Source organism: Lynx rufus, unplaced genomic scaffold (genome assembly GCF_022079265.1).
Source record: "Lynx rufus isolate CCGP_SWC_20201006 ecotype Redwood Valley unplaced genomic scaffold, mLynRuf1.p SCAF_11, whole genome shotgun sequence".
Classification (NCBI taxonomy): Eukaryota; Metazoa; Chordata; class Mammalia; order Carnivora; family Felidae; genus Lynx; species Lynx rufus.
Window position 1 is genome coordinate 51,909,754 of NW_025814825.1, and position 24,581 is coordinate 51,934,334.

Consider the following 24,581-nt stretch of genomic DNA (forward strand, 5'->3'; position numbering starts at 1 on the left):
GCACTGGCAGTGGCTTGTGTTGGTCACCCACAGGGGAACGAGAGCCAGGCAGACAGCACGTGGAGATGGCAAAGTTTAGTCACATCTAAACTTTGGGTCAGGGGCGTATTTGGAGGCAAGATGGAGACAACTGGGGCAAATTCCACATGATGGTCAATACTCTCCAGCGGCAAAGCACTGGGTGGGCAGACAGACTTGTGCTGGCTCAGGGCAAGGGATGTCTGACCTTTGTCTACCCCACATGCTCAGGGAAGGTTTGCGAAATTGAGCACGGTGTGTGGGTTTTGAGAGGGTCCGTGTCTTTCCTCAAAGCAAAGGAGAGTGTTCTATTCAACAGTGTAGAATTCCGTTCCTTGGAGGAATCATGCGTCAGAGGGCTCCCCCAGCTGGCCACACCAGTATCTGCATGTGGAGTCCAAGGCGGGGCGGTCCAAAGCTAAGAGGTGGGAAGAGCTGTCCCCTCCCCCCGCCTTCAGCACACAACTCTCAGGCCCCATTGGAGGGCTCCTTTGGTCTAGATGTTGGAGCTCCAGAACGGTGGGGTCACGCAGTGGACGAAGAGCTTGGAAAACGCAAGAGACCTCGCTCTCTTCAAGTAAATGAAAAGCAGACCCCCCGCTAGTCCGTGAGGTCAACTTTCTGAGAATTGAGACGTGTTTACCTCAAGACGCTGGGCTGCCATCTTCCAGAAAACTGCAAAACGACACCTACAATCACCATGAGTTTGTGGCGCCATGAACAACCTGAACAGCTGTAGCCAGTGGCCGCGCTAAACACAGATGACCGAAAAGGGAAGAGGTCCGTGCTCCGTGTTCTTAAGGCTTCTAGCTTTCAGGAGATAGATCAGAAGCTGGAGGATCAGATTTGGTCTGCAAACAGGAAGAACTTCCTGTCCATCCGAGTTGCCCCAAAACCTGCATGTGCTGTTGGGCTCTTGGGAGGTGGCCAGTTCTCCATCACTGGTGGCATTTCAACACGAGCTGAAAAGCCACTTCAGTAGCGAGTGGAGAGTGTTGGATTTAACCTTCTGAAATTCCTCGCCCTATAAGAACTGTGCCAGTAGCTTCTGCCAGTCTGGTGAGCCGATGACAGGACCCCGGAGCCTGCCATCCCTGGGCTCCTAAGTCCGTCTCGAGGTGTCGGGTCAACCTCTGGCCGTGCAGCTGGGTGAGACGCAGTAGCTGGGCCTTTCTGCAAAGAGCAGGTTAGGTTTTAAGCAAGCCCCTGTTAGCATCTGATTTAGTTTCACATGGGGGTTGTGCTTTGATGGAACTTGTCAGCTCCCAGCTGGCTTTGGAAAGCAGCGTGGCCAAGGAAACACCACGCGCACGTCCACAGGGCAAGCCGCTTCTGTAGTTGGTTTTGCTGGAGACGGTGCGCGGTGAGGGTTTTGCTGGAGCAGAAGGTGCCCAGGCCACAGTCCCCAATGGGTGGCCGAGGAGGTGGTCATCAAACAGCACAGACTCCGCTCATCTCCCCAAAGCAGGTGCCGTGACAGCCAGCGGGCCTGCGGAAATGCCTCTTCAAAGCTGGCTTGTTTCTGCCCAGCAACACGAGCTGAGCCCATCCATCAGCTGTCCTGCCGCCTGCCAGGGAGGGTCTCTGCTGGGCTTGCCCTGTCAGCTGGATTGGAAGCGCCGAATGCAGGCCAACAGGGCTGGGGTTTGGGGGGAGGCCCTCGGAGGAGCTGTCTGTGCCACAGTGATGGATGACGCCAACAGGGACGGCATTCCAGAGATTTTTATTCCGTTCCGCACATCTGGCAAGCTCCTTAACTAGAGCAGCTGCAGAGCCCATCTCACAAACTCGGAGCTCTTTCCGAGAGACCCCGGCTACAGACCACAGTAATCCCGGACCGGGGACTTGGAGCATGGGCTAAAAGAGATTTCTCAATGTGTGTTCCTTCCTGGAAGCGAAAACCCGTGGAGTTTCACGAAACACAAACCCACAAGGGGCCCCTGGGCAGGTGGAAAAGCAAACCAGACTTGGAGTTGGGTTGACCTGGGCCCTGATAATACCACTTCCTTTTTTTTTTTCCTCTTCTGTGTCATAGGAATAGTAATAAGTACGCCATGGGGTTTCTCTCGGTTTAAATAAGATTATGCGCAACCACACTTATTTAGTAGAGTGTCCAGAACATAGAAAATAGGCAGTAACCAATCACTGGGATGATTTGAGTTAGCTCAGGATACTTTCATCATCCTTCCTGATAAATTCTAGAAGCAGACTCTGATAAATAGAGAAATGCACGAGGATTTCTTTTTACACCTAATACAAAACGCTTCTCACAGCTGCTCCCACCTTCGTCCAAAGCCTTCTCCTTTTCTACAGCCTAGAGAAAGCCTCCAATAATCTGTATCTGAACCTGGAGTGTTTTCCAATAATCCAGCAATGGAACCCAATTTCATGTCAGGCTGTAATCCCTCTGTATGCAGGAAAGCACTTGGACAAGTTTCTAGACTCCTACAGAGCTCATCAGGCATTTTCTTCACCAAATACGTCGGACCCAAATCTCACGTAGTTTCTCTCCCACGCTTCCCGTTTACTCGGTTCCACACAGATACCAACTTTGCTAGCCGAGCTGTGTGCCTGCCGTGTGCAGGCCAGTCAGAATGAAGGGAGGCCCAAACACAGAGGGAAGAACTCACTTGTCAAATACATACATTAACTGCATAGAGGGCTCTGTGCTGGGCACTGAGGGGTAGAAAGAGGAACAGACACGGTCCTTGCTTTTAAGACACCAACACTCTAGTTAGGGGACACAATCAGATAGACAAACAAGGACCATAAGAGAGAGGTGCCATCTGAGATGCAGCCAGGAAACCTAAGACCCTACAGCCTTCTAGGCCACTGGGGAATGCTAAAGTAGTACCTAAATTTCTTATCCCACTAGCAACCCAGTTTATCAATCAAGGCCCATGTATTTATTTGTTATTACTGCATACTATGCTATCCTAAACTGAGTGGCTTCAACCATTAATCACGTATTAATTCTTATTCTTAATAGAATAATGTCTTAATTCTTTGGCTTGGCAATTTAGACTGGGTTCAGCTGGACCGTTCTTCCGGTCTGGACCAGGCTCGGCTGATGTTGGCTGGGCCTCCTTACCTGTCTGCAGTCGGCTGGTAGATTGGCTGGGCTCTCATATGTCTGAGGCCTTTGAGGCCTTGACCGGAACTGCTGGGCCTCCTGTTGCCCCACAGGTTCTCTTATCCTCCATAGAATAGGCCCTACCCGTTCACATGGCAGTCACAAGGGTGTGAGAGACAGAGAGAGAGAGAGAGAGAGAGGGAGAGGAAGTGCAAAAGACTTCTTGAGACCCAGCTTGGAGCTAGCACACTGTCCTTCTACCACATGCTATTGGTCAGAGCAAGTCCCAAGGCCAGTCCAGACCCAAGGGGCAGGGAAATCAGTCCATCTTTTGGTAGGAGGAGCTGCAAAGTCACACTGCAAAAGATGTGGCTACCGGGAAGGGTGGAGACTTGGGGCCATTTTTCCCCATCCAATTGGCTGATACAATGCTGAAAGGCCAATGTGGACCTTGAAGACTTGACCTAGGCCTGGCCACATCCAGCTCCCCTGACTTTCCACTACCCTTTCATTTCCTTTCTTGGCTGGATTTCTTCCCCCACCCACCCTATTCTGGAAGTTCCTGTGAGTGGAGGCCACTCTTCATTATTCCCAAAGCCTCCTCGAACCCGGCATAATAGTAGGCCCATCGTAGGGGCACAACACACTTTTCTTTAACGTTTTTTTGGTTTTGTTTTGTTTTTTCTGAGAGACAGAGACAGAGCGCTAGTTGGGGAGGGGCAGAGAGAGAGGGATACACAGAATCGGAAGCAGGCTCCAGACTCTGAGCTGTCAGCACAGAGCCCGACGCGGGGCTCGAACCCACGAACTGTGAGATCGTGACCTGAGCCGAAGTCAGACGCCCAACTGACTGAGCCACCCAGGCGCCCCAACACACTTTTCTTATGTAGACAGTGGGATTAAGTGCCAACAGAATAGAAAAGACAATGTCAACTTTAAGTTTGGAGGTGGAGAAACCCTGCCGGGTGATGCTTCTATAACGCATTCTTGAAAGCGTGTTGCAGCCGCCCCAAATGTAAAGGATCTCGGTGCCTTTCCTTGCACAGTACTTCTATTGGATGGCTTCTGGTGACCTGGAACCACTGGACCTCTACTGCTTCTATCCACCTCAACCAAGGGCCCCAGGCCCTGGGGAGTAGCAGGGACTTTTTGCCTCGTTTAGCAGAAGTATGACTCCAAGCCTACGTGTTTTATCCCCTCTTTAACTTCACCGAGGGATGAGCACAGCTTGTTAACAAAGCCAGATTCCAGTAGAAATTCTCGAGCAGACATTACAGCCATCCCCCACCACCTAGAAGAGTCACACGGTTCCATTTACGTAAAAAGCTTCCCCCTTTCCAAATATCTGCAAAGGGAATGACTCTTAATGGCGTAGCTGAGATTAGCCCGTCCGACCTTCAACCTGTCGGAGGGCTGGGAGAAATCGCAGAAGCGCTCCGAAGGCACTTATCTATAAACGCCTGTTTGGAAAAACAAAAACAAATTCTCTAAGGAAAAAAGAAATAAATAAATGATGTAATCATCTCATTACCCACCCATTGTCTCTCCCAAATGTCAGTTTGAAATCTTTCATGTCAAACCCAGAAAAACGGTTTTCTCCCCCTCACTTTCTCACTCTCTTTCTCTGCTTTATCATGCTAGATGGAAAGAAACTTTATTTGCTCTGGGAAGACAATGGCCTTATCTTCAACCTAGATCCTCATCCCTGGAAAGGTGGCCTCCTCTGGGAGCATTTTCAGAGCGGGGAAAAGCAGCTCGGGAGAAATAATGAGCAAGCAAGGGGAGGCTTGACTTGACACTGTGATAAATGAGGTGAAACTTTGGCAAGGAACCAGAGTTGGCGTATTCAAAAAGGAAATAAAAAGATAGTTCCATTTTAATGGGAAATATAAAACAGCCATTGTGCGAAAGTCGATTTTTCAAAAGCCAAAGAGATAAAGACTATAAGGGAACGACGGAGAGAGACTGAGATAATGTGGTTGATAATCAGCCTTAGGTAAAGTGCCATGCTCCAGCCATCAGCTGGCTCTGCGGGAGTGCCTTTTCAAGTCGCCCATCTGCATTTGCTCCCGCCTCATTATCATACACATCTCTGGACAGCTTCCTTAGAGCTTCAACCTGCCGCCTTGCCATATTCCTGCCAGCTGGAGAGAGCAGAGTCAACCCAACTTTCTTCAAATCCCAAGCTTCTCTCCACGAGCCACACGAGCTACCAGTATCTTCCAAGGCCCCAGACAGCAAGGAGCCCGAGTCCAGCCTTATACACACTTGCGCTTCCCAACGGACTGGCCCGGTGTGAGGTTTACACCCATGGACAATGTCATATACAACCCTGTCTTTCACTGGGCAAAATCCATGAATCTTCTCAAGGTTGTCCTTGGGCGAATCCTAATTAGCAGGCTGGGTATGCAATGGGGATGGTTGGATCCCTTTCCCAAGGGGAAGGGGGGATTAGCTGAGGCCGTGTAAGAGGTCAATCGAAGCAGCTAAGCCAGTGCAGTTTAGAGGTTCTATGGGGATAAACCGCCTTGTTTCACATCCTGCCATTTATCTAACTATGTGACTCGGGGCCAGTAACCACCTCTTCCAGCCTCAGGTTTCTCAACTGAAAGTAGAGGGATAGTAATATGCCTCCCAGGTTATTATGAGGATGAAGTGAAATGGTTCGCATAAAATGCTTATTACAGGGCCTAATCCTAGTAGAGGCTCAACAAATACTAGCTGTTAGGATGATTCTATAGGTACAAGTTGGGAGTAGTTTGATGCCGTGACTGAGAGCAAAGTGACGAGTTTCTTTGACTTCATAGGCGAAGGTGACCGAGTAATAAAGGCCCAAGAAGAAAGCTTATTCACAGAAGTGCACAGCAAGGCACTCAGGGGCCACTGGCTCTGACCCTGGGCATGTCCTTTACAGGACCTTGGAGACCTTCAGGATCCTAACCGTCTTCCTGCTGTTTACAGATAAGCAAACGGAGGCACCAAGAATATAAGTAGCTTGTCCCAGGTCACAGTGGAAAGCAAGAACTTGACTTCTCCCCATTTCCAATCAGGGCCTCTGGACCCTGCCAGATGCCAACACTGCCTTGCGGGGTCCTAACACACCCCAGATGAAAACTCACAATGCCTAATCCCTCTGTCCACCCCATCAGTAGAGGAGCTGGAAAGGCCCATGAATCCTCCTTCAGGACTCAGAAATCTGTAGGTCTAATGATTAGGGTTTTTGGTTTTTTCTTCTGTCCTCTTCCCACTTCTGTAGACTGGACCCCTGACTACTATGAGAGTAGCTACGAGTATTACAACCATGAAGAGAACAGCAGCGATACTCTTGCCTACCAGGAGAATCCCGACTGGTACTACACGGAGGAAGGTAGGTGCCAAAGCTGTTCGGGGGACCCTCCTGGGAGAAGGGCAGCGCACTTAAAAGAGGGTCTGTGTGTGGCTGTATATGCAAGCATCTCTCTCCTCCTCTCCGACCGGCATCATAAAATGGGTACCAGATAAATGACTCAGGCTGGCGTTTTTTTCCAGCTAGAGTCATGCACTAGGAGGACTGGGGAGGTTCCTAGAGACTATCTGTCCCACTCTCAAATGACAGATGAAGCAAGCGAGGCCAGGAGTGGAGTTACCTTAGCCAAGGTCATACAGCGAGTTAGCTCACCTTCACCAGGTCTCCCAAGACTGTGAGTCAAAGTCATGCTCAAAATCGCTTCCCGGCTTTGATTACAGGTAGGTCCTAATTATGCCGTAGAGGCTGGCATCAGCATTAGGCACCAGATTGCAGCATTCACAGATTTAACGTTGAGATTTCTGTTCCACTTGTGCCGTGTTTTTCTCTCTCTTTATACCCTTCAGAAGCTTTGTATGGTTGTTGGTGTGTGCGTGCCTGTGTGTGTGTGGACTCACACACGTGCCTCTACGTTTGTTTTTGTGTTTATGGCTTCTTAACCCAAGCAATGGGACAGAAGGGAAAACGAGAAGTGGGGCCCAAGGAAAAAACCATGTGACTAAGCCAGGAGAAGAAATGGAAAGCACTCAGCCGCTGGAATAAAAACTGTGTAACTGTGCGAAGTGGCCTGGAAGGCAGGGCCAAGATACAGGGCATCAGGGGAACATCAGAAGGGACCATCAAAACAAGAGCTGGGCCCAGGGATCCTAGTTCCTGAACCAAAGAACAATGTGTGTGAACAGAAGGATAAAGAATTCCCCAAGGGAAGATCCATTCAGACAACCATGAAAAGCCAAAGGCACAGATGAAATATGACAAAATCTAACTGAACAAGTAGTTGAAGAAAGATGAAGGCCACTGGGTCATTTCCTCCTCGCCGCCAATTCTTCTGTCACCCTCTTGCCTTTGGTCTTCTTTCCTGATGTTCAGAAAGCTTGTGTTTCATTAGGGGTGGGTTTTCTTTCCCCACTCCTGACCTCCACCCCTGGGCACTGGGAGTAGGGGAGGTCTTCAGGCTTGTGAAATGCCTTCAGCATCAGAGGCAGACCCCGTGGCACTCCCAGCGAGACTGGGAGGAGAAAAACACTGATGGTGGAAAAGGGGAGTTTCTCAATGAGAAACTCAATGAGATTCCTTCTCGCCGGTCCTCTTACTAACCCGAATCCCTCTCTCTGGTCGTGTGACTGCAGTCTTCCTTGCTCTTTAAGGGCAGCCCATGTTTCCCCCTGTCCCCGGTCCCTGGCTGTGAATGTGCTCTCTCAGGCGGGGCAGGAGGCTGCAATCTGATGAGAAAGTCGGGGGCTTCTCACCTGCCGTTCGCTGCACGTTGACTTCTGCTCACGTATCCTAGATCCGTGCCTGGACAACCCCTGCAAACGCAATGGGGACTGCCTTGTCAGTGGGGACACCTTCACGTGCAGCTGTCCAGCCCCTTTCTCTGGACACAGGTGTCAGAACGGTAAGTGCAGGTTTACTGGATTCACTCTTCCTTCTGAGTTGAACAAGAGGCTGCTCCTCCTCCACGTCTAGGGGGTAGAGAAGGGCTGAATGATTTCATGGAAAGGATCATAGCTGTACATATCGGATCATCCATAATGGACTCCTCAGCATGGTAATAAGCAGCATCGCACTGAATCCTCACCCGTGCATTTTGGCTAGGACTAGGGTAACCACCGTACAGATGGGAACACTGAGGCTAAGACGAGATAAGAGCTGGACCCTGACTGAGATGTATTCTAAACTCAGGACTCGTTGTTGCTTAGACTGTTTGTATTAACTACAACAGAGCAATTCTGCTCTCAAATGAGACAGCAGGAAGAATCTGAAGGCATGGAAGGCTCAACCCATCTAGAGGAAGGGAGCCCAGAGATACAAGGGATTTGCTCATGGTCACACAGCTAGTTAGGAGAAAAGAAGAAATCGGAGCCCTGGTGCCTGGCTCCCATCCCCATGTTCTTTCTTCCTACCATCCTCACTTACGGAGACTCTGGTGAAAACTCTTTCTGCCTTTAGCGACCTCTTATGGGCATAGCCTGAAGCTATGTGGTAAGATATTGAGAATAGAACTCTTAAGGGCTAACTGCACCCCTAGAGAGAACCTGAATTCTGTTCCATCTGGCAACCATCGAACTGGGGTGAGGGGGGCCGTGAGGATCTTTATCTAGAGACATGGTTGTCCTCTTTCCTCTGTGCCCTCTTCATTCCTTCCTTCCGTTTTCAATACTACAGGTTTTTTGATAAATGTTTCAGGATGGTTGGGGTATCAGGCGTAAACATAGTACCTGGCTTCGTCCCTCAACTGCCCAAAAGAATGACAAAATTGTAAATGGAACACAAAATCAACTCGAGAGTGGAGACATTAAAATTGCAGCTCTATTTGTTTGTTGAAGGTGTAAAAATTATCAAGGTGTTTTTTTAAAATAAAGATAGAATAATAAAGAACATGAGCCTTGGAAGGAACTGGGGTGCAATCATCCATGATCTAAGGATTTATTTAAAAACAAACAAACAAACGTTTTGTCCAGGATGTTTCAGGACCACAGACAAGGGCATGCTATCAGTCACCCCTCACCAGCACCCCCAAATGTTGAACTGTACAGGTACCCCAGTAAGTAAGATGTGCCCCCAAATCATGTCCCCTGCTTCTCTATGGATCTCCTACAGTGCAAAACACGTGCAAAAACAAACCGTGTGGCCGGGGCGAATGTCTCATTACCCAGAGTCCTCCCTACTACCGCTGCGCCTGCAAACACCCTTACAGTGGCTCAGACTGCTCCACAGGTAAGTGCTGGAGGCCCCCTTCTAGGCGAGGTTTTCTCTATCTGGCTTGTGCCTGCGATGTCTGCAACCCATTGCATGGAAGTCCCAATACCTCGGATGTTTCAGTAGCATCCAAGATGATGCTTTTAACTAGGACATTTTTTAAAATGCACCACCCCGGACACCTGGGTGGCTCAGTCAGTTAAGCACCCGACTCTGGATTTTGGCTCAGGTCATGATCTCACGGTTCGGTTCATGAGATCAAGCCCAGCATCGGGCTCCTGTGCTGACAGTGCAGAGCCTGCTTGGGATTCTCTCTCTCCCTCTCCCTCTGCCCCTCCCCTGCGCTGCCCTTCTAAACAAACAAACAAACAAACAAACTTTAAAATGCACCATCCCTGGACCACTTGCATGGCTCAGTGGGTTAAGCATCCAACTTTGGCTCAGGTCATGATCTCATGGGCTGTGAGTTTGAGCCCTGAGTTGGGCTCTGTGCTGACAGCTCAGAGCCTGGAATGGAGCCTGCCTGGGATTCTCTCTCTTCCTCTCTCTCGGCCCCTGCCCCGCTCGTGCTCTGTCTCTCTCTCTTAAAATAAATAAGCATTGAAAAATGACATTTAAAATGCACCCTCCCTAAAGAGTCTGGTGGGAATTAACTAACCCATCCAAAAAGAATCATCTTGAAACTCACTTCCTCCAGGAAGGTGGTCTATTCCTGGAATGGGCCACATAGGGATTAAATCTGTATTTAGTCACTGCTATGAGTCAGGCATTGTCCCAAGAGATTTACATTTTTTCTTAGATTCTTCCCAAAATACCACAAGTCAGAGCTTTATAGATGAAGGGGCTGAAGTCCAGAGAAGTTAACTAACTCTCTCATAGTCACACAGCTATTAAGGGCAGAGCCAAGTTTCAACCTAGCTCAGACGGGGCCCAGATTCCTGCTCAGTCCATGCCTCCTGTTCCTAACTGAGTGACCCGTCTACTTACATACTCTTTTTGGCATGGCCTCCATCGTATTGCCTCATCCATGTTTGTTTTGTGTCCTTAAGGTTCGTGTCTGCCTTTACTAGAGTGTCAGTGGGTCTGTCTTTCTCCTCTGGTAACCCATATTTTGTGAAAGGATGGGCACCAGAAGAGTGCCACCCGTATCTCCTCGTCATCTCAGATGTAGCTGCAACTCCTTCTGAAGAGCCTTCCTGGCCCCACTTCCTGTCTTCACAGCGGTTCCTGCGTGCCGGCCGAATCCCTGCCAAAATGGTGGCATCTGCTCCCGGCATAAGCGGAGAACCAAGTTCGTCTGTACCTGCCCCGAGCAGTTCAAGGGGAAATTCTGTGAAATAGGTATGGGTCTCTACCACCACTTCGTCAGAAACTCAGAGCCACAGTGAGGGCCCTGGAATTCTCTTCCGTTTGGGTTTTGTTCCAGAATGGGAGTCATGTCAAGATGTCCAAACTCTACTACTGCCCCAGCCTTCCAACCTCGGGGCATAGAGTGTGCCTGGCTTTTAAACAAAGTCATAAACGGGGACAGAGTGCGGGTGAATTAAGCGCACCTGGGCATCCTTGAGCCTCAACCTACAGGTTGCCACCAGTACTTGTGTGAGAACTACGTTCCAACTCCCCACAACCACTATATTTCATGTTTTAAGCTGGGCTGAATGTGGAATATGCAAGCCACTTTCTTTCTGGAATTCATGGTGGACTCTCAAGGTGATCAGTATTCGGGCCCAATCTTTTCCCCACTTGATACACCTGCCAAGTCCTGGAGCACCATGTCTGTTGCTGTCCGTTCTCATACCCCTGCCTGCTCTCTCCAAGGTCCTGACGACTGCTATGTTGGTGACGGCTACTCTTACCGAGGGAAAGTGAGTAAGACAGTCAACCAGCACTCCTGCCTTTACTGGAACTCCCACCTCCTCTTGCACGAGAATTACAACATGTTTATGGAAGATGCTGATACCCATGGGATCGGGGAGCACAACTTCTGCCGGTAAAATTCACCTTCTTCCCCATGATCAGTCAGTCTTGGGCGCTCGTCAGGATAATGGTTTGTTTGTCCCTTTCCCCTTAGAAATTTGGGGATGGGACACTGAAACTCATCAGGTTTCCTTCTAGGAAGATTTCCTACTCAGGATAGGCTAGGTTGTGCTGTCGTAACAAACACCTCCCAAATCCCAGTGGCTTGAATACCTCAGAGTTTATTCTTCACTGCTGCTGCCTTTGTCATGTGGGCTGGGGAATAAGGGTGAGATTATTAGCTCCACAAAGTTACTCAGATGTCTAGGAAAGGCAAGCAGAGGCTCAAAAATGGAGCATGAGGTTTTTACTACTTCAACCTAGAAGTGACACATCATGTCCGCGACACTCAATTCATTGGCCAGAAATAGTCACGTAATCCTACATAACTTCATGGGGGAAATGTAGAGAATAAAAGGGAATGTCCGATGGGGATTACAGTCTCTGCCACAAGGATATTCAGGGTTTTCCAAGTAAGGATAATGCCATTTCTATCCCTGGTGATGATTGGTTACCTTCTTCCCCTTCTGCTGCCTCCAGACTGCCCTGTTGGCTTCCTCCACTGCTCTAACCAAGGCCAAGGACACATATAATCTGCCTATAAGGAGCAGGAATTTTTTTTTTGTATGGCTTTAAATTGGTTCCATTAAGCCAGAGGATTTCCCTTGTACAAAACACAAGTTACCTCCCGCCACCACTCGCTCTGAGCTGTTCCCCTCGTGGAGGCGTCTTCAGACAGATGTCCATGGCAGCCTTCAGACAATTCCCACATATGCAATTTGGAGGTTTGGGCAGTGGAGCCCTACACTCACCATGTTTCTGTGGCTCTCTCACTTTCCTGACAAAGGAAAATCTTCAACAGGGATCTCATTTCTTTTCGTACAAACAATTTGATATGTCCCATGGATCTGGCACAGGGCTTGTTAACGACTTCTTGGTCATTGGGATTCTCCCCTGGAAGTTAAGGTTTTGCCCCAAAGCACTTATATGCCAGCATCTGTTAACCTGTTGGATGAATGGAATGAAATGTGGTCCCAGAGGGAGCAAGGAACCTGGTACTGGCTTACCCAAAGGACTTTTAATGAGGGTCAGTGGGTTTGCCAAGCCTTGACGGTGGGCTATTTTCTGTTCTCATTTTAGAAACCCAGATGGAGATGAAAAGCCCTGGTGTTTCATTAAAATAAACAATGCAAAGGTGAAATGGGAGTACTGTGACATCCCAGCTTGCTCAGCCCTAGGTAAGACCGTGGCTGTCCAGAAGCCCCAGTCATGGTGAGATTGCCGATCCCTAGACGGATTTTCCTGGCACCCCATCTCTTCCATCCCCATCCTTCCACCACACCTGCTTTTCCCATTGCCATCCCAGTGGAAACCCAGATGCCCAATCCTTTGCTCCCCTTCCAGGATGCCTAGCAAGCCCAGATACCTCTGTAAACTGAGACCAGTGATCCAACCATAAACTCCTGTCCTAACTCCCAGTCAGTGCACTCAGCAAATTTGTGGATCGCTTGCTATGTGTCAGGCACTATGTCAGGCCTTCAGTTTACAGTGGTGAGCAAACATTGGCTGAGACTCCATAAATAACCGTTCAGGACGCAACATGGACAGACTTCCAGCCTCACAATCCTCCTGCCAGGCTTCTCTGGACTACCGCTCTACACACATCTGGAATGTTTCACTCTCCCACCCTGATCAATGGGATTACCTCTCTGGATAGTTTCAATTCTGTGCCTTTTCTTTCATGGTCAGCTCTGTCTAGAATACCCCATCCTCCCTCTGAGCTTGTCCATATCCAACATTCTTTAGAAATCAACTCAACTAACCCTGCCTCTGGGAAATCCTCCATGACCCTACCAAGTGAAGTGCTGTCTCTGCCTCCTCTCAAACCCCATGGAATGGAAAGGGCACCACCCATACAACACTTACTGCACTCTCCTTTGTATGACAGTTATTTGTGCAATTGTCTTATGTCCCTCACTCTATTTCATCTGGACATCTCCCCTTACACATCAAGAAAGCCTCCAAAATACATGCGTACATTCTGAATAGCTAAGTACATACCCAGTGATGGATTTATATATTTACACACACGTTTTTGTCTCCATATCAAAATAAGAAGCAACATCTTCGTTGTTAATTCTATCGACTTGCTTTATATCCATCAATGTATTCAACACATATTAATTGCGCACCTACTGTGTGCCCACTTTGTATGCGTCAGAATGGTCTTTTAGCTCTGGAACTTGCTAAGCTGCTGGACTTGGAGTCATACCTCTGACAAGTTCCTTCTGAGGCCTTGGAGAGAAAGGGAGTAGCGTGATTTGTATTTCTTGCATTGCATTGTCTTTCAGACATTGCTGACCCAGAGGGAAGCCCCACAGAGCCTCTGACCAAGCTCCCAGGGTTTGACTCATGCGGGAAGACTGAGATGGGGAAGGTCAAGAGGATCTACGGAGGCTTCAAGAGCACAGCGGGCAAGCACCCATGGCAGGCATCCCTGCAGACCTCATTGCCATTGACTGCCTCCATGCCCCAGGGCCACTTCTGTGGGGGCTCACTGATCCACCCCTGCTGGGTGCTTACTGCTGCCCACTGCACTGAGTAGGTGCCTGCCGAAAGCAGAGGCCAGGGTGACTCGAATCTCTGGGGGTGTTCTCTTCTTCCCACCTGAGCAGCATCTTGGTGACTCTGGCAGGATCAGAGAGTCTAATCTAGCTCTAAGGGCAAAAGAGTGGCTCCATAAAACCGGATGGAAAAGAACTACCACAGGCATTGCACGTGTTATGACAGTTAATCCTCAAAACTATCTACTGAGGGAAGAGAGGGGTTTTTACTCTGATTAATTGTGGTATACCCAATGCCGAGTACAGGTCTTCATACAGAGCAAGTGCTTAGTAAATATCTGTGCAGTGAAAAAGTTGACTATTATTCCCATTTCATAAACAAAACCCTGGGTCTTGGGAAAGTTTGGCACCTTGCCTGAAGTCATGTGGGAAGTGAATAGGTAAGTGGGATATGAACCCGGATTTACCCGTTTCCTTAACCTTTCCAGCCTGGCCTTGAATAGAAAAATATAGCATGCTCCCATCTGATGCCATTCCCATGAACCTCCTGGTGTCTTCAGCCACGACTCCTGGGTGGCTTAGAGAAACCAGTACCTACTGAGGAGCCTGAATTATCACCGCTTCCCCTGAGTTCCCCAAGTTCATGGTCAGGCCTGGTCCCACATAGCCCAGGTTTTGGTGGTGACCTTGAAGGTCTTCCAATCCACCCTGGCATTAAACAGTTTCTTCTGGGATTCCAGGAGATGTTCCTCAAACATGCAAACATTAGCCTGTACAAGGAATAGTTGTTCAAGAAGTCAATTGGCTGCTCTTTAGCAAATCCTAGGGGCAATGGAAGGTCTCCCAGGAAATATGAGATATATGTTTCCGCTTACATTTGTAGACCGGTCCATTAATAAAGCAGCCTCCTCACATTTTCTTATTTGGGCCCACAGCAGAGTTCCGTGAGCAAGATGACAGTCACAGATGATGCCAAGGCTGCAGAAGTTCAGGCCATCCGTCCAGGGTCACACAGCTCACTAGGAGCAGAGTCTTGGCTTCAGTCTCTTACCATCTCACCTTCCTTTGCAGCATAAAAACCAAACATCTGAAAGTGGTGTTAGGGGACCAGGACCTGAAGAAGACAGAATTCCATGAGCAGAGATTCGGGGTGGAGAAGATTTTCAAGTACAGCCACTATAATGAAAGAGACGAGATTCCCCACAATGATATTGGCAAGTGTCTTCTGTGGTGGATCTCCCATGGGTCTTGTCCTGGGCGGATTTCACTACTGATGGAAAGCTGAGGTTTGGTTCTAGAAGATGTTCTTATCTTTTTGGTCCCTCACAGACTCCATAAGGAATTTATTCCAGAGCCTTTTAGTCCCAAAGGTCTGTGTTAGTGTTATGATAAATGAGGGGAAGAGAAACTAGCAACACTGTGTTGTGGAAAGAGCTCAGCCTTGAATCCCAACTCTCTCATTTACTAGCTGACTTCACCTCCCCAAGCCTCAGCTCCCCTTCTGTAAAATGGGTACACTTGTGTACAACGCTCAGCTTCCTATGTGTTAAATGACATGACGTGTATGTGTCCCCGCGTACATCAGGCACCTGGGAGGTACTCAGGTGTGGAGGCGATAATGTTAAGCTACTGGCTGTTCAGTGGGTACGTTCTCCATTCCTGGGACCTGACACTCTCTCTCCTTCCTCACTATCTTTTTCTTTCCCCCTCTTGAAGCCTATTCTTTTAAAACATGGATTAGAAATGATTTCAAACTCAACTGTTATTTTTTGATATTACTCTCATCCTGAAGTCCTACTCCTCCCCTGGTGGAAGTTAAAAGAACTCAATGACTGAGGAGGAAGTCATTAGTTTCTCGGGCATTGGGAGTGGGGCTTTGCCACGTCTCCCTTCCGATCGAGTTGAAGCTAGTGCTCCTTTGGCAGAGAGGACCCCATCGCTCATTTCCTCTTTTTCTCCTTACCTAGCTTTGCTCAAGCTAAAGCCGGTGGATGGTCACTGTGCTCTGGAATCCAAATATGTGAAGACTGTATGTTTGCCCGATGGTGCCTTCCCCTCTGGGACTGAGTGCCACATCTCTGGCTGGGGTGTGACAGAAACAGGTGAGTCTGGCCACGTATTCTCCTGAGACTCAGGTAAGTTGCATCAACCAGAGAAGCAAGGGTCAAACTCAACTGCCCTTCTGAACTTGACATCATGTTCCATTGAAAATGTATTACCAAAAAAAAAAAAAAAAAGTATTACCAAAAATAAGAGATTGCCTCATCACTAAAGCTCTAGTTAAATCTCATCAGTCTTTTTATCAATGCTAGCTTCTGATGGGATCCTTGACGTCCATCAAGCATTGATACTGTATCCATGGAGATCTTTCTTCTTCCTTCCCTAGGCAGATTGGAAAGAGGATAGATCGTAAAGAAGATGGGTTTGGCATCAGACAGACTTGTGTCAGGTTCTTGGCTTTGTCACTTGGACAGCTGGGTTTTAGTTTCTCCATGACCACGCTTACCTCCTAGGTTTGGAATCATGATAATAGGAGCTGATAGAATTCTATGGAGATATTCACTAAGTCAGGCCCTGGAGGGCAGGGTCCACTCTTGTTCATTGGTCTCTCCCATAGTGCCTTGCTCAGGGCTTATCACATCGTAGGCATTCTATAAATTTTTTTAACTCAAGCTATTGATTGGCCTCTAGGATGTGGTCTTTTTAATTATTTATTTATTTATTTATTTTTTAACTTTTATTTATTTTTGAGACAGAGAGAGACAGAGCATGAACTGGGGAGGAGCAGAGAGAGAGGGAGACACAGAATCTGAAACAGGCTCCAGGCTCTGAGCTGTCAGCACAGAGCCTGATGCGGGGCTCGAACTCACGGACCGCGAGATCATGACCTGAGCCGAAGTCGGACGCCCAATCGACCGAGCCACCCAGGCGCCCCAATGTGGTCTTTTTAAAAAAAGTAACCACAGGATTAATTTCCTCATGTACCGACAAGATTATATTCCCTAACATATGAAATTCCGAAGTGTATTTCAAGTCTTTCTCAAATACTCAAAATAGATTTCTCTTCCCTCCAAATCTTGTCCTTAATGACGGAAAGCAAGAAACACTTTAAATAGACCTGTATTCGTGAAGAAAAGGTAGTGTAATACACAAATTTGTCAGAAGGCTTTTGGGAACGAAGGCTTCTGGTTAACCAGATCTGGGGGTAGCCAGAGACTGATCTTCGTAGGGATCTTCATTGTCCTGCACCTAAACCTTTCGATACCACTGTGCTGACCAGAGCAGACCGAGCAGAACAGGGGATCCTCGGGAAAAGAAATGTCTACTCTGGGAAGTGGGTCATCTAGAGGAGCAACCGGGCACTTGGTCCATCATCACGAATCTACTGTGTACCAGCCCTCTGCTAGGAAGTTTTAAAAAATGGCTTAAGCCACTATCCCTGCCCTTCTGATCCGATGGTCTAGCCGGGCAGACAGAAGAGGGAATAAGTGATTCTGCTGCATTGTGATAAGCAAAGCAATGAGGGTCTATAAAACCACGGTGAAGGCCGGGGGCAAAGGTCCCCATCCTTAAAACATGAAGCTCTTCTGCCCATCTCCCGGAGAAACCTTCCTTTCTGAGTTCAGAGCTGTGGCCCTCTTTTTATCAGTGCTAGCTTCTGGTGGGGCAGGTGTCACCCGGGTCCCCACAGTGGCAATCTCTTTCCTCTGTCCCACAGGGGAAGGGTCCCGCCAGCTCCTGGATGCCAAGGTCAAGCTGATTGCCAGCACTTTGTGCAACTCCCACCGACTCTATGACCACATGATCGACAACAGCATGATTTGTGCAGGAAACCTTCAGAAGCCTGGAAAAGACTCCTGCCAGGTCAGAGACTCCAAATGGCACTTGGGGAGGGAGACGTGGGCCGGGAACATGCACCGGGCACAGAGGCCAGACCAAGAGCCCAGGGCTGGGAGGCAGTTTCAGAGGTCCACCTGCCATAAAGCTAAGGCACAGGCAGGCATACCTGTCCTCTGGCAAGCCGGAATCCATATCCATCCGGGATGATTGAGCATGGTAACCGGCAGGCGTGACACTGGTGAAGGAGCTGTCATCGTCTTCATCTTACAGATGCGCAGAGAAACGATCTGGGCCTACAGCACCTGGGTGGTGTGCGGGCAGAGCAGGAATTTGCTTCGCTGTGTTTCAATGTGAAAATGGTGCTTCTGGCCTCAGAACGGGGCAGCATGTCTGAAAATCCCAGTACAGAACTATCCAAAAGACCAGTGGCTACAAGGAGAAAGATGACAGGCCCAGAGAACTCATGATAATATTAACTAATTATTAGGCTTTGTGTGTGTGTGAGAGAGAGAGAGAAAAAGAGAGAGAGAGAGAGAGACATAGAGAAGGGGAGGGGGATTTAGGCCTAGCAAACTAAGTGGCTGAGTGGCTCCTCTGTAGCAACAGCCAACCTAGGTTGTGACACTCCCCAGGGGTCACATCTCACAGGAGACGTCCTTCCTAGACTCCGAGGCACAACCAAATTTAGAATCTTCTGCCTATCTCCTCCCAAAGGCCCCGCCCCCTAAGACCATCACATTGGGGAATTAGGCTTCAACATATGAATTTGGGCGGGGGCGGGGGGGGGGGGACACAAACATTCAAGTTCATTACACCGAAATAATTCCCCGGTCTCGGGTGCCTCGTCTATAATATGGAAATCACGTCTACGTCAAATCCGAAGATGTGGCTAAGATCCGAAGAGCTTTAGCCACTGAAGATCCTATCGGTTGCCGTGTGTTAAGTGGAGATACGCGTTGAGAGCTATGTTTTCTCTCCATGCTCCTCCTGCTAATTTAACTGGGGGCTCAGTATGAGCCAGGCACCGTTCCAGGTGCTTTACAAACATTAACCCGTGCAAGAGCCAGGGCGGGTGGGGGATGGTCGGTTGCTCTCCCCAAGTTTGCAATGTGAGAAACTGAGGCCCAGTTGGCTGTCCAAAGCCTGGTCTGGAACCCGGAAGATCTAACCCCACAGACCATGTCGAACATGTGGGCCATGCTATTTCTAAGCCCTGTCCTCCCCACCCTGTGCGTGGCCCCTTCGGGTCCCTTCAAGGGCTCTGGCCAAACAGGGCACTGCTCCCTACCGAGGCCCCTGCAGGAATGAGAAGTTGAGGGCCCCTGAGAATTCACTGTGTGACTATGGGTCATGAGTAAGAGCATGGACGTGGGGGTGTGACCAAGGCATGTGGCCCAGCCCCGTGGCTCATCTGCCAACCCCTCATGAACTCAGGGACATGTGTTGGCGTTCACATCTCTCCCTTCAGAACTCTGGGTCATATAAGGCATAGGAGGGTCCCTGCCAGCACTCTCCAGGGAAACCCACCGGGGTGACCGCACCCCCTGGCATCTCCTCATGGAAGGTGGGGGTGTCTCTGAAAGCGCTCTGATTCACAAAGCTGAACTCGCGTGTCTTTTCCCTTAGGGTGACTCGGGAGGCCCTCTGACCTGTGAGAAGAATGGCACCTACTATGTCTATGGGATAGTGAGCTGGGGCCTGGAATGTGGGAAGAAGCCAGGAGTCTACACCCTAGTGACCAAATTCCTAAATTGGATCAAAGCCACCATCCAAAGGGAGACTAGCTTCTAAGGTGTCTTCTTAACCTGAGAGCCCATTCTCCTTAGCACCCAGACAAGGCACACCCTCATGGGCAGCACGGACACCCTGGGCGTCCCTGGGAGGCCATACAGCCAAGAGTCTGCGCCCTACACAGAGACAACGGCCGCCCAGCCTGGCGCATCCTGGGCCAAGATATGCCAGAAGCAACGCAACCTGTATTTTGTTTGCTTCCCTTCAAACGATGGTACCTTCTAGAAAACCACAGACTGCCTTTACCTCGGACATTTGCAAATGTGGGATTAAAGAATGACCAGAGCCACTGGAAGTCACCTTTACGTCTTTATTCCTCATGTCAGACACCCAAAGTACACAGCAGAACGGGTCACCCCCTTCCAGGGTGACCCGGAGGACCGAGAATACGACATTCTCCGTAGCTTTCTAAGAGTCGTTAAGTAAAGCGGCTCAGGGAATGGGCTGGTGTGTCATGTTTTTTTGTTTTTTGTTTTTTGTTTTTGGCTTGCTGGAACAGAAGCGTGTCTCTGGTGGGCACAATTCCTCCCCAGCCGCTCTCCCAAGAATCCTGGGTGGATGCCGCGTGCTCACAAGGGCAGACCCCTCCTCCTTTTGACGTGCAGAATCTCCATGGCGTCTGGGTTCACGTCCCCCCTCTGATTATCTGCGGGCTCCACAGCCTCTGGTCCCCCCTGCAGGAATCAAACATACCTCCCTGAGTCCGAACGAAGCTTCCGCCCCGCTCCCACACGCGAGCTGCCTAAGATGCCCCCGGAGCATTTAAAACGTTCTCCCTCCCCTGCCCTTCCCCTCCTCCACCCTCCCCAAGAAAAACGATCCTCGAGGCAAGAAGGAGAGCGAAGCAAAGCCAATCTCTCATTTAGACGTGGTGTCTTTCTTCTGAACAAAGCAGGGTTCAAAACCCGGACTGTTGCAGCCAGCGAGTCCCTGACCCTTTCTGCAAATGTAACGAGCAAGCAGTCAGCACAGCCTGGGCTTCCGTGGCCCGGGATTGATGTAGCCCCGGTAGGTTTGTCTCCGCAGAACTAATGGCTGTGACTTCAGAGAAAACCCTGCAGGAAGTTTAACCCGGGTGTCATCCGCCTGGTCATCTCAGACCCATGAAATTAGGCGCCTTGCTCGAGCTGCATTTCACACTTCTTTAGAGCCGGCTGACCTTTGGCCAAAAATAAAGTTTGAAAAGAAACAACGAGTTTGCCTTTCCCCACGGCCGTGCCAGCCGGGGTGGGTCTGGAGCTTGCTACTCACGTCAGCCCCCCGGAGACCCAGGCCCCTCGCCTTGGCCAGTTCTGCCGCGCGCCGGGCCATCTCCACTTTGTAGGAGCCGGGAGGGGTCCAGCCGATACCTCTGGTCAGGTTCAAGTCTGATTTGTACTTGACCTTTCGGGGGAAGGAGGGAAGCAAGAGGAATAGGTCAGCAGGGTTTGGGGGTGATCTGGCCACAGAGTGGAGAATTCCACATGTGGAATGAGAGGCCGAGGCACAGGAGGAAGGGTCTCGGCCGGGCGGGGTGCAGCTCACATCGCTTTGCAGCTGGTGGGCCTTCTGCGCGTGCTTCAGGCCCAGCTGCTCGGGGTCGCAGGTGGGCTGGGGCAGGGGCTGCCTGTAGCACACGTCGCTGGCCAGCTGCTGGCTCCTCCTGGCCTGGAGGAGGCCGGGCTGGTCTGGGCGGCTGTGGAACTGAGACCGACTCTTGGCGAAGTCCTTCTTGTACTCGTTGTCACTCTGGAGTTTGCCGACGTTGAGGAAATGCCTCATCCTTGGGTCGTCCTGGACGCTGCGGTACCCAATCTGCTGGCCCCGGTCTCTCAGGAAGGCCTCTTTATACCGGAACTGCAGGTCAGAGGAGCAGAGGGGGGTCGTGGGTGCCTGCCTCCCCTCCCCCGCCAGCCCACCGGGGTCTCAGCAGGAAGTTCAAGGATGGGGGAAGGGCGCAGCTTCGGATTCAGGTACACCTGGGATCTCTCTCCCCCGCTGCTACCTTCTAGCTCTGTGGCCTCGGGCCAGTGACTGAGTCCCTCTGAGCCTCAGTTTCCCCACCTGATAAAATGGGAGACTGAACCTCCGCCCCACGGGACACTGACGGGATTCAACGAGCTGGGGGCTAAGTTTCGCGTCTGGCACAGGTTCACGCCCACCGAGTGGCGGCTCTGGGTGTTACTGCCGCCGTAATGAACCCAACAGGAAGAGAAACGCGCCCACTCTGTCAGCAGCCACTCTTCCCTTGATTCTTTCCAGTTTGCAGGGACCCGGGCCCCTCAAACCATCTATAGTGAAGGGCCAGATTCATTTCGTCTTGCTTTTTATTTATTTTTTTAAATTTTTTTTTAACGTTTATTCATTTTTGAGATAGAGAGAGACAGAGCATGAACAGGGGAGGGTCAGAGAGAGAGGGAGACACAGAATCCGAAACAGGCTCCAGGCTCTGAGCCGTCAGCACAGAGCCCGACGCGGGGCTCGAACTCACGGACCGTGAGATCGTGACCTGAGCCGAAGTCGGCCGCTTAACCGACTGAGCCACCCAGGCGCCCCTCGTCTTGCTTTTTAAATTGCCAATCCGTCAAGGTCCCAGATGTGGTTCTACCGCACCTGCAGTGGGGTGCCTTGTGCGTGTGACGACACCCAATGCGGCCCCTGCCCTGCTCAAGATAAGTCCACCGGGCACATGCTTGGCTGTCACCATAGCTAGTTGCTGCAAATGTTTCTAAATGCTTGCCCTTGGTTTCTGTACTTATTGTGGGCAGAGACAAGCTGTTCGTGATCAATGATCCAGTCAATGATGACTTCCTCTTCCATACCAATGGCTGCCATGTTTTGAACACCTGTTATTTGCATGACACTCTGAACTATTTTGTTTTCACTCCTACAACAGTCCTAGGAGATAAAAATTATACCCCTTGCTCATAGATGTAGAAATCTGCCTCCACAGAATGTGAGCAACTTGCCCAACACCACGCAGCTGAGTCCTAAATGACTGAGCCCGGACTTTAACTCAGATGAGTCGAGGTGGAAAGCTCAATCTCTTTCTACCCTGTCACACTGCACTTCAGCTAAAAGTGCTTTTATGTGGATCAACACATCAATCACATGTTGATTGACCTCTCGGTACACACACAAGTTTTAAGAGTGTCTCTCCTGAGAGTGTCTGGGTGGCTCAGTCTGCTAAGCGTCTGACTTTAGCTCAGGTCATGATCTCGTGGTTTGTGGGTTCGAGCCCTGCGTCGGGCTCTGTGCTGACAGCTGGAGCCTGCTTCAGATTCTATGTCTCCCCCTCTCTCTGCGCCTCCCTCTTTTGCACGCTGTCTCTCTCTCTCTCTCTCTCAAAAATAAACATTAAAAAAATAGTGTCTCTCTTGGGGCGCCTGGGTGCTCAGTCAGTTAAGCGACTGACTCTTGACATCCGCACTGTGACAGTGCACAGCCTGCCTGGGATTCTCTCTCTCCCTTTCTCTCTGCCCCTCCCATGTGCCTCTCTCTCTCTCAAAATAAATAAATAAACTTAAAAAGTTAAAAAATAATAAGAGTGTCACTCTTAAGAGAGAGAAAGTGGGAAAACGACCCTCCCCAACTTAAAACTTCTAGCTAAGATTCTGGGAGATAAGACCTATTTTTAATTTCATTGGAAATATTTGTTCAGTTTTGGTTCCTGGTGGTTTTCGTTTTAACAGAACTGGGAAAACCAGTCAAAACTCTCAGTGACAGAGGGAGACAGAGCCTGAGGTCTTACGTCACTGGCGATCTCTCTGGACGCCCGGGCAGTCTGGAATGGAATGGCTTCCAGCCTGAAGTCATAGCCGACAGCCCGCGTCTGTTCCCAAGAGTTTCTGTAGGCTTTCTAGATGGCGAAAACAAAGAAGTGAACGAGCAGGGAGTGAGAACTCCGTATCTGGCATGTTGTCAGTTCCTAAACACACACCCTCGCCCTTGCAGGGGCCCAAGGACAGAGCCACAGCCCCGCATCCACCCCAAGGACCTCCCCAGCTCTGAGCCTGGTGGGACTGGCCACGAAGGGCCGCAGCTCTAAGCCCCTGGCTTGCTCATCAGGCCCTGCCCTGGCGGGTCTGGGCTCAGCGAGTCCGGCTCATTCGCTACATCCTGTTGGTACGAGGGGCCCCTGCCGCACTCCTTCCTGTGTTTGCATTCGCTTTCAGTGCCTCAGGTTTGCAGCTTCCAAACAACGGAACTCAAAGTTCGAGAACTCTGTTTCTTCAGATACGCGGAAAGTACTATTCCTTAGGTCCCGGCACCCATGGGTTTGTTAGCTCCAAAGACTTCCCGGGGGCCCCTCGGCAGCTCCCAAAGCCACGTCACCCCATCGCGATGAAGCGGGCTGTGTCCCATATGCACCCCATGAGGATGCACCGAGGGAAGAGCCTTCACCTGCATTAAATTGATTGCCAAGAACCTGACCGAGTTCCTGACCCATGTTATTTCACATCTTCCTCTTTCATTTTTCCCCTTTTGAAGCTGTTCTCACACACCCTCCAGGAGTCTGTAATCACACCCTCTTAGTCCTCAGGTAGACCCACATAACCGATAGAGCATCAAAATCTCCCATGCCTTCATGTAGCTAATAATTTTTTTTTTCAAGATAAGGGAATGGCTCAATGAAAGGAACCATCTGGAGATCCCAGTGGAGGGCTGTCCTTTATTCAGCCACAGAGAAGGGAGACAGCAGGCGAGGCACATCAGCAGCAGACGACAAAGTGACAGCCCCAGACCGTGTCTGTGGCTCACTCTTTCCAAGAGCCCCAGCGGGTCAGAAGGCCCTTTAAGAACCTTACTTTTGTCACTTGGAAATAGAGGTCAAGCCTGAGGCTCTGTTCTACAGGGGATTGAGGAGATTAAGCAAAGCGGGGATGGCAGATAAAAAGCAAAGTGCCTCACACAGCTGCACACCTGGGCCCGGAACCAGAGGGGCCCATGGAGGCTGAGCCAGGCACGGCCGAGCTCCGCGCTTTTAGGAACCACCATCCATCACCTTCACCTTCATCACGGCCTCCACCTCCAACACCCACCGCTGCCAACCACGAGCCAAATACCTACTGCGTTCAAGGGCCTAGAAATA

General features: G+C 50.0%; 2 protein-coding genes across 2 annotated transcripts in view; one reads left to right on the forward strand and one right to left on the reverse strand.

The window, feature by feature from the left end:
- Window positions 1–19,510, forward strand: part of HABP2 (hyaluronan binding protein 2) — a 33,462-nt gene extending 13,952 nt beyond the window's left edge. The window contains exons 3-13 of the mRNA XM_047072714.1: window positions 6,348–6,458; window positions 7,888–7,995; window positions 9,201–9,317; window positions 10,521–10,640; window positions 11,118–11,289; window positions 12,456–12,553; window positions 13,667–13,916; window positions 14,951–15,093; window positions 15,847–15,981; window positions 17,598–17,743; window positions 19,346–19,510. Of these exons, the coding sequence (XP_046928670.1) occupies window positions 6,348–6,458; window positions 7,888–7,995; window positions 9,201–9,317; window positions 10,521–10,640; window positions 11,118–11,289; window positions 12,456–12,553; window positions 13,667–13,916; window positions 14,951–15,093; window positions 15,847–15,981; window positions 17,598–17,743; window positions 19,346–19,510 (1,565 nt within the window). The remainder of the gene's footprint in view (window positions 1–6,347; window positions 6,459–7,887; window positions 7,996–9,200; window positions 9,318–10,520; window positions 10,641–11,117; window positions 11,290–12,455; window positions 12,554–13,666; window positions 13,917–14,950; window positions 15,094–15,846; window positions 15,982–17,597; window positions 17,744–19,345) is intronic.
- Window positions 19,511–19,813: 303 nt separating this feature from the next.
- The window catches only part of NRAP (nebulin related anchoring protein), a 76,253-nt gene continuing 71,485 nt past the window's right edge, over window positions 19,814–24,581 (reverse strand). Inside the window, exons 38-41 of the mRNA XM_047073465.1 lie at window positions 23,241–23,348; window positions 21,035–21,346; window positions 20,762–20,893; window positions 19,814–20,184 (exon numbers count right to left, since the gene is read on the reverse strand). Coding sequence (XP_046929421.1) covers window positions 20,080–20,184; window positions 20,762–20,893; window positions 21,035–21,346; window positions 23,241–23,348 — 657 coding nt within the window. The 3' untranslated portion in view covers window positions 19,814–20,079. The remainder of the gene's footprint in view (window positions 20,185–20,761; window positions 20,894–21,034; window positions 21,347–23,240; window positions 23,349–24,581) is intronic.